General features: G+C 40.7%; 1 protein-coding gene across 1 annotated transcript; it reads right to left on the bottom strand.

Moving 5' to 3' along the window:
* Positions 1-8,416: 8,416 nt before the first annotated feature.
* On the bottom strand, positions 8,417-8,884 carry LOC114165458. Its single transcript, XM_028050078.1, has one exon. It carries the CDS (start codon positions 8,882-8,884, stop codon positions 8,417-8,419), a length of 468 nt encoding a protein of 155 aa, XP_027905879.1.
* Between the last annotated feature and the right edge of the window lie 1,222 nt (positions 8,885-10,106).

Genomic DNA, 10,106 nt, shown 5'->3' on the forward strand with positions numbered 1-10,106 from the left:
TGCAGTGTTCTTACACTGACTAGTGATGTGTTGGAGAGCATCCGTGATCAATAGAAGACTGATGCTGAGTTACAACGATTTGTGGGTTGGATAGGGACTGAGAAAGGGAAGGATTACAGGATCGAGTCAAATGGTATCCTAAGGTTCAAAGATAGAGTCTGTGTGCCTGGAAATTGGAGATTGAGGAAACAGATCATGGAGGAAGGGCATAAAAGCCGTCTTAGCATACACCCAGGTATGACTAAGATGTATTAGGATCTGAAACAGTCCTTTTGGTGGAATGGGATGAAAAACGACATTGCCGACTTCGTAGCATCGTGCTTGGTATGTCAAAAGGCCAAGATTGAATATCACCGGCCAGGGGGTACACTTGAGCCATTGGATATCCCCTAGTGGAAATGGGATAGTATTGATATGGATTTCGTAACTCATTTGTCGAGGTCTACAAAAGGGCATGACTCGATCTGGGTAATAGTGGACAAGCGATGATGTGTGGCAGCCCTGATTGAGTGTTGTACTGGGGGTCTCTACGAGAGAGAGGGAAAACCTTGGTGATTGAAAAGGTTGGTGTAGTGGAAGGGAGAAAATTATGAGTGAGAAGTTGGGGAGGAGAGGTAGTTTGAAAGGAGGCAAGGTAAAGGGATAGGAAGTGGATTATGCTTATATGTAGTGTAATGAGTGAGAGGAATGCAACTGGAATATTTTGATGTCTAATAGAAACTGAACATGACGCCAAATTGTTAGTGGATATTGTGGGTCAATGATAGTGAAGAGGAGTTAGTTGAGAAGAATGGTAGATAAGTTGGAACTAAGAATTCTCGTGAGATGGGCAAGAGGAGTGGGAAGATAGAGCGAAGGATGAAAGGATACATGAACTGTTGATTGAGTATATGGGGTTTATTGATGAGCATAATTGTGTAAAAGGGAGATAAGAGAATGGGATCTGTTATTGATGAATTAAGACATGATGTCATGACTTAAGTATAAATAAATCTCTAGTTGAAATGTGTGAATGATAAAGATGGGCTATAGTGAAATCAAAATAGATTAGGGATTGGCAGTAAATAAGAATTGAGTACTGAGACCTAAAGGTGAATTGCCCTTAGAGTAAGTTGGACTGTAGAACCAACCAAATTGAGTGCCAAAATCAGCTGCAAAATGTCTCTGATATGGCGCCTGGCAGCTTGCTGATAACCGCCAGGCGATAGACGCAGCGTGAGTAAACCCTGCACTGAGAGGCACCTGGCAGAAAGGCTAGATCCGCCAGGCGGTGACCGAAAAATAGTGGGTCTGTGGCAACGCTGGCGCCTGGCAGTGGGAAGGTACCGCCAGGCAGTCTGGGTCAGTTTAGCCTGGCGACACTTGGTGTAGCGCCGGGCGAAAATCCAACAGAGTATGACTTGTGTGTTTTGTGTTTAAGCTATAATGCGATACTTGGATCGGGAGATGCTGTGCCATGAGCGGGTAGGTTCATGGATGGTGGTTAACATGTGATGATATGAGCAGGGAGGTTCATATCCAGTTACTCTCACGTGGGGATACGAGCGAGGTAGGTTCGTATATTCTGTGCTCACGTTTGAGAGATGCCACATGCGGGGAGGTACGGGGCTGGTGGATCACATGTGTTGGACTACGGGCGGGCAGGTCCGTAGAGCAGGACTACGAGCGGGGAGGTTCGTAGAGTAGGACTACGAGCGGGGAGGTTCGTAGAGGCAGGACCACGAGCGGGCAGGTTCGTGTGAGCATCATATTCCCGAGTCCAAGGCTAACCAGTTGTGTGATTTGGAGGCTATAAAGCCTTGGGGGTTAAGGTCTTGGCCAAGAACTATGTAGAATGAATAAGATGGGTGTATGATTTATCTTGTGTATTATATATCTGTTATTTTATTTTTCTCAGCTCACCCTTTCTGTTTGTGTTTGGCGATGATCGTGTGATTCGTTACATAGGAGCAGATGTTGATACAGGTGGTGTTGAGGATGTCCAGGCGATGAAGTGAGGGCTAGCTTTGGGATTAGAGCTAGGGTTTTTCTCACATGTATTTTATTATGCTTTTATTTATAAACACGAATTTTGAGAACTTGTAACTCTTTGTTGTTTAAGTTATGAGTTTTGGCGCGTGTTTTCATAAATTTAAATTTTCCCGCGTTGGGATTATTATTAAGACGACTTTTGATTCTTTTATTATTTATTTTTAAGTAATATTCCTTAAGGTTGTTACAGAAAAAGACAAGAACAAGAATTTAAATACTTGATGCAGCTTTAATCTTGCAAAGAGTCAAAATGATGACAATAACTTCAAATGGGTCATTTCCCTTCCAAGTAGTAAGAAATTTGGTGAAGTAGGAATCCCACAACGTACAATAACAGCTGCTGAGCTACATAAATAAAATTTTGGTCAAAAATAAAGAATTAAGAAGAATTAGATTATATGATTAAAAAAATCGGAATTACCTCAGATCATGTAGATCAAACACAACATTTTTGGAATGAGGCTTTGTCCTAAAATTGTTAACAACAATAATGACATCTAATTGAAAATAACATGTTATTTAAAAGCATAAACTTATTAAAAAAAATGTAAGACATATATATAAAGAGAATACAATTATACAGACTTACCAACTAATAAATCAACAGCGAAATTCCCATCAACAATATCTTTAATAGACTTAAACTTAAATATCTTCATTGGAATGGTAGGAAGTAAGTGTTCTTTGATGGTTGTAGCTCCTATAAACAACAACTTAAAAAAATGATCACATACACGATATTGTCCTTGATTAGTTAAGATTTTGAAGTTGTTCATAATATAACTCTTTCCCTCAACCAACTTATCTTCCCATAAAGCCAAATCTTCCTTCTTAACCAATCCTTGAATGATATCTTGCTGAACACAAAAATCGACTCAAATTCATAAAAATTAAACTCAACGATTCAAAATTTTTGTATCATAAACAACATCAACTTACCTTTTCATCCATCAAAATCATCTCAATATGAGTATTAGGATCACGATTCTTTATAGACCAAAAATCAGTTATCCTAATAGCAAGCTTAAGAGTTTCTCTCTGTCCATCAATCCCACTAATAAAATCAAATTTTCTAGTCATTTATAACCAATTTTGCAAACACAATTGACTGATTAGATAACTATTGAAAACATATAGGTACAACAAAAGAACAATCTATAACAATGTCATGTCATCAAAATTTAAATATTTAACCTTGACACACCACACAAGAGTAGCTGAAATACCAAAAAAAAAATGGTTAGAAAATATTATGTTAGGGAAAAATATATTAAAATTATTCTTAACATACTCACAAAAAGAAGACTTACAATAACAATGACAAACATAGAATAGAACATTCAGTAATCAAAACACTTCAACAATGACGAAAATACAAAATAACAATGTGTAATCACAAACCCATTATTTTCGATGACAATGATGAAAAAGGAGAGCAAAATGTCATGGACATAACAACAACAATTACGTAACAACAAATCAAATCTATAACAATAGATGAAATGAAGTAAATGAAAGATTAGAAATGAAGTAAATGAAAGATTAGAAAAGAAAATAAGTGAACAAAAAACAACAAAAGAAGAAGGGTAGAAAAATACCTTATATAAAGACCAACATAGTCTATGTTTAGAGAGAATCGGAAACCATAAACATACAACAAAAACAAAAACAGAACGCAGAACAAACAAATATAAATACATTTTTATCTTTAGAAGACTACATATTTTTCTTGAATTTCAAAATACATGGACATCAATTAATCAATCGGTCAAACGTCGCAAGTATTGAGCGGGAAAAGCAATTTGGGGTGAAACCCAATTCACATATCAATATTTACTTTTCTCAATCATAACAAGTCCATCTATTCTTCTACTACATTGCTATTCTCTTTTCCATATTCATGATTTTTCTTATTTCTACGGTTGTCATTAATCCTTTTTAAGTTAAATAAAAATAAACTAGTAATTATTATTAAAACTTAACTTAATAAGATTAAAATTATACGAAAAATTTTATAATTAAATAAAAATATAATGATAATATTACTTAAATTAACTAATTATTATTATTATTACTAGGGTTAAATATATTTTTGGTCTTTAACTATTAGTTAAAATTAGAATTAGTCTCTCTCCAACCACATCTTCTCATAATTCAATTCCATGCAATTTCACCATATATATATATATATATATATATATATATATATATATATATATATATATATATATATATATATATATATATATGTTCCTGCAGAGAACAAACAAGATAAGTTAGGCACAAGCGTCACCTTACCCATGTAGTCCGCTATCTCTTCAGTTGGCCTCTTCCCGGTTGGTACATGTCGGCTTGGACCTAGGAGGGGTTACCTGCAGAAGGGACTCCGAAGCTCAAGTAAGTCAAAGCTCTCAGAAGGTCAAATCAATGATTAATGAATGCGTACCTTTAATTAATGGGGTCCACACGTATTTATAGAGTGTTAATTATGTTTGGTTATGGCATGGGCCGGGCCGTGGTTTGGGCCTCAATTTGGGCTATAAGTGGACCTGTGCCTTGGCCCAGGCCCTTAGTTCGACTATTGTAGGCTCATTGGATGGCAGGAGGGATTTCTTTTTGCTAAGTCTTTAGGAACGGTCTGATCCGGTTACTTCTCAACTTGGCGGATGTCGTCCTTGACCATGCACTGTCCTAGGTTGGCCGTTCCGTTGTTAGTTTATCCTTCGTTCAGTTACGAGTTTAAGTCCTTGCCGGTCCAAGTCGTGTACTTGGGTTGTTTTCGGAATATACGTAAGGGTTGTCATTTATATGGTTAAGTTGACCAGGTCTAGTACAATATATATACTACCAGTCATAATAATCCAATCATAGCATGAACAATTATCATATTATTTCATTTAAGAAAGCTTCATTCATTTAAAACCGAGAAATAACATAACTCTGCGATGGTACTCGCTCAAGCTAGAGAATCTCGCCCAAGCGAGAGGGCTATCCCACTTAGGCGGGTCACACTCGCCTCAGCAAGGCTCCAAACAGAGGCAAATTGAAATCTGGGCAAATTCTCGCTCAGGCAAAGTTTTTCGCTTAAACGAGGGTGACTCTCGCTTAAGCGAAACCAGCTCACCTAGGCGAGGTTTCGCGCAGGAACAAGGGTGGGTTTTCTGGCATTTTCGCTCAAGCGAGAGCTGCTCGCCTAGGCGAGAATACCAGATTTCCAATATGTTCCCACATGCAGAATCCAAGAAATTTATGCCAATTAAAGGCATTAGGGATAATTATATACGAAATTTTAAGCAAAACAGACAACTTCCCTTACCTCTAGAAATCACTAACTAGCAAGAACACTTTCAACAGGGGGCACCTTAATTGCACAACCTAAGGAACTGAAATACAAGTTCACAAAGTGAGAATATGATACTAATTTGACTTAGCAAGAATGGAGCTCCATAATTCAAAATTGAAGAGAATTGGGGAAGTTGGAATTAACTTACATGGATGAGCAGGAGACTCAGTTGAAGGAAAGGTTTCTGTCCTGGTTTCAGGTTTGCTTGCTGCAACAAAATTGGAGGGTGAATCAGAATGGCAGCTCAAATTCTATGGTTAGAGAGAAGGCAGATAAAATAGAAAGGGGAGAAAAATGTAGAGTAGAAGTGGATGGTGTTGTTCTGTGAGAGTGGCAGCAGAGAGAAAGAGAGAGTATAGGGAAGGAGGAAAAAGGAAAAAGGAAAAAAGGGGGATCTCACATTCTCCCCAACAACAAAAATTTTCGACCTGAAAATTGAGACTTACTAGAGAATAGGTGTGGATATGACTTTCTCACATCCTCTTCTAATTCCCACGTAGAATCACCCGTCCTCTTGTCCCAGATGACCTGGACTAGACTTATGGACTTCCCTCTGAGCTGATATCACCAAGACCAATAGGCTGAACCTCCACTGAAAGATCTCCTCTAATCTGTAAGTCTTCCACCTCAAGCACATGAGAGGGATCAGGCACGTATTTCCTTAACTGCGAAACGTGAAACACCGAGTGGAGGTTGGCCAATTGAGGTGGCAAGGCGATCTCATAAGCCACTGGTCCAATCCTTCTCAAGATCTTATATAGACCAATGAACTTAGGATATAGTTTCCTCGAGTGAATTGTCCTTCCCACACTAGTGGTCGGGGTAACTCTCAAGAAAACGTGGTCTCCAGGTGCAAACTCCAAAGGTCTTCTCCTTTGGTCAGCGTAGGATTTCAGCCTACTTTGGGACATTTTCATCCTTTCTCGTATGAGCCTAACCTTCTTAGTAGCCTGCCTTAGCAACTCTGATCCCACTACCACTGACTCCCCATCTTGGTACCAGCATAAGGGAGTCTTGCACTTCCTGCCATAGAGTGCCTCATATGGCGCCATGCCAATGCTTGCATGGAAATTATTCTTATAGGTAAAATCCACCAAAGGCAGGACCTCATCCCAGGCGCCTAGATGGTCCAACATGCATGTTCGCAAGAGGTTCTTAAGTGATTGAATTGTCCTCTCGGACTGACCATTAGTCTGGGGTGATAAGCTGAGCTCATAGCCAATCTGCTGCCCAACGCACTCTGCAGTGTCTGCCAGAAACGGAATGTGAACCGTGGATCTCGATCTGAGACTATGCTCGACAACACTCCATGCAACCTCACGATTTCACTGATATACAACTGCGCGAGCTTCACGATGGACATCCTCAGATTCACTGCTAGGAAGTGGACGCTCTTGGTCAGGCGATCTACTATAACCCAAATGGCATCGTGGATCCTCACAGTCCGTGGTAAGTGGGTAACAAAATTCATAGCAATGTTATCCCACTTCCACTCTGGTATCTCCAGCTGTTGCAACATCCTTCCAAGTCTCTGATGCTTTGCCTTGGCCTTCTAACTAGTCAAGCAGGATGACACGAACTGGGCAACATCTTGCTTCATGCCCGTCCACCGAAAAGATTCTTTCAGATCATGATACATTTTTGTCATGCTTGGGTGCATGTTGAAACGAATTTTGTGCCCCTCCTCAAGAATCATGCCATTCACCTCTGTATTCTCAAGTATGTAGACTCTGCCTTTGAACCTTAACACCTCATCGCCTCCTACCACAAAGTCCTTGGCTTTCTCAGTGCCAAGCAACTCTATTGTTCTCTGTAACTTGGGATCGGGCAGTTGCCTTTCCTTTATCAAACCAAGGAAATCATTAGACACCACTAGATGGTTTCATCTACTGACACCCTCTCCTAAAACCACCTGTAACCACATATCGCTGAATTGTTCCACCAAGTCCAACTCCTTAATCATCAGGTAAGATGCATGAACTGTTTTTCTGCTTAAGGCGTCAGCTACCACATTTGCTTTTCCTGGGTGATACAGCAGCTCAAAGTCAAAGTCTTTTAAGAACTCCATCCATCGTCTTTGCCTCATGTTTAACTGTTTTTGATCAAACAGGTACTTCAGGCTCTTGTGGTCACTGAAAACCTAGAACTGTGCGCCATATAGATAATGCCTCCATATTTTTAAGGCAAATACCACAACTGCTAGCTCCAAGTCATGCGTAGGGTATGTCTTCTCATGATTCTTCAGTTACCTTGAGGCATAGGCAACTACTCTCCTGTCTTCCATCAGAACACACCATAATCCTTGATGGGAAGCATCACAGTAAACCTCAAAGGGTCTACCGGTATCAGGGATTACCAACACGGGGGCACTAGTCAACTTTTGCTTCAACTCTAGGAAGTTGTCTTCACACCGGTCAGTCCAAGCGAAAGGCTGATCCTTGTGAGTCAGTTGTGTCAAGGGTGTCACTATCTTAGAGAATCCATCAATGAATCTCCTATAGTAGCTAGCCAGCCCCAAGAAGCTTCTTATTTCAGTCATTGACTTAGGACGCTCCACTTTAACACAACTTCCACCTTAGATGGATCCACATATATGCCTTGAGGTGAGATCATATGCCCCAAGAATTGGACTATCGTCATCCAAAATTCACACTTCGACAGTTTCGCATACAACTGTTTCTCTCTCAAGATGCTCAAAACTGTCCTCAGATGCTTTGTATACTCCTCATGACTTCGAGATTATATCAAGATGTCGTCGATGAAAACCACCACGAACTTGTCTAGGAATGGCTTAAAGATTCTGTTCATATAGTCCATGAACAAGGCAGAAGCATTAGTCACCCTAAAAGGCATCACTACGTACTCGTAATGCCCGTATCTGGATCTGCAAGCGGTCTTCTGTACATCATCAGACTTGACTTGAATCTGATGGTATCTTAATCTCAGATCGATTTTAGAAAACACCGCAGCTCCATGCAACTAATCCATCAAGTCGTCTATCCTTGGCAAAGGATATTTGTTCTTGATGGTTAAGTTGTTTAGCTATCTGTAATCCACACAGAGCCTAGAACTGTTGTCTTTCTTTTTAACCAGCAACATTGGCGCTCCCCAAGGTGACACGTTTGGTCTGATAAATTGTTTCTCTAGCAATTCTTCTATCTGCTTCTTCAACTCAACTAGCTCAGCAGGAGCCATTCGATAAGGTGTTATTGACACTGGCCTTGCTCCTAGAACTAGATCAATGGAGAACTCTATCTCCCTAGGAGGGGGTAAGCCAGGCACATCCTCAGGGAACACATCTGAGAAGTCCCTTACAATAGGTGTCTCGATATTTTTGCCTTCCTTCTCAACATATAATTGATTAATAATTAAGAAACACTGAGATCCCTCCTTGATTGCTTTATCCACCTGTTGTGAGGACATCAACTGATCTTCATCTTCCAAGCTAGGGAACGACACCTTTTTCCCATTGCAATCAATGAGAATGTGATTGGCAGATAGCCAATCCATTTCCAATATTACATCTAACCCTTTCATATGTAAACAAATAAGGTTTACCCTATACTTGCATCCTTCAACCTCGATCAAACACCTAACACACACTGTCGAGGTTCTGACCATCCCACAAGCAGGTGTGGACACCACCAGGTCATACTAGAGTTCCCTCACCGAAAGACCCAACTCTACCACTTTAGATTCTGACACAAAGGAGTGGGTCACTCCAAAATCATATAAAACATGCAAGCTCCTACCAGCAATCACACAAGACCCGATGATGAGGTTACCTGATACAACCGCCTCTACACCCATCATGGCATACACTCGGCTAACTGCTTGAGGCCTTGCACCACCCATCTTCTGCTGTGGCTGAGACTGTGTTGGAGGCATCGACACTGCACTCCTACCGGCTACGCAATCTCTAATGAAGTGACCATCCTTGCCACGACCGTGACACGTCCTCCTGCCAGAGAGTTGGGGGCACGCATTCTTCATATAGGGTCCCCCACAAAGGAAGCACTGTGGTCTGGAAGGCTGAGACTGTTGAGACTGAGGTGAGAACCTCCTAGGCCTCTGAGGCTAAGGCCTAGAGTATCGTTTCCTCCTATCATCATGTCTGCTCACGGACCCAGACGGTCTCCCCACTCGTTTTTGAGGTCGTTGTTGAGCTTCAACTTTAGCCTTTAATTTCTCCATTACTCTTGCCTTCTCTACCAAGGCATGGAATTCCTTTATAGAGAGTGGGGCCACCATGAGTTTAAGATCGCCTCTCAACCCATTTTCAAACTTCCTGCAATGCCAATCCTCTGCCATCTTCAAGGTGTGAAATCTGCCCAGATGTTTAAACTTTTCAACATATTCTGATACTAACATATCTCCTTGCATCAGCTGCAAGAACTCAACCTCATTTGCATACCTCACACTATCTAGAAAGTACTCAACATAGAACTTCTTTTTAAACAGATCCCAAGTGATGGGTTTCTTGCTATCTTCCAGCAACATCTTCATGTTGGACCACCAATGTACGACCTCTCCAACAACAAGGTACTCAGTGTATGCCAATCTGTTCTCTGTAGGACATCTTTTTGCATCCACTGATTTGCTCCATCCGGGCTAGTCTTGCCATCAAAATGGGATGGATGATGCTGTAGGAAATCCTCCAAACTCTATTCTTGCACTCGTGGTGGTGGAACTTGGGAAGAACTAGATGCAGAACGATTTTCTCCTATCTGAT

The sequence above is a fragment of the Vigna unguiculata genome, chromosome 10 (genome assembly GCF_004118075.2).
Source record: "Vigna unguiculata cultivar IT97K-499-35 chromosome 10, ASM411807v1, whole genome shotgun sequence".
NCBI lineage: Eukaryota > Viridiplantae > Streptophyta > Magnoliopsida > Fabales > Fabaceae > Vigna > Vigna unguiculata.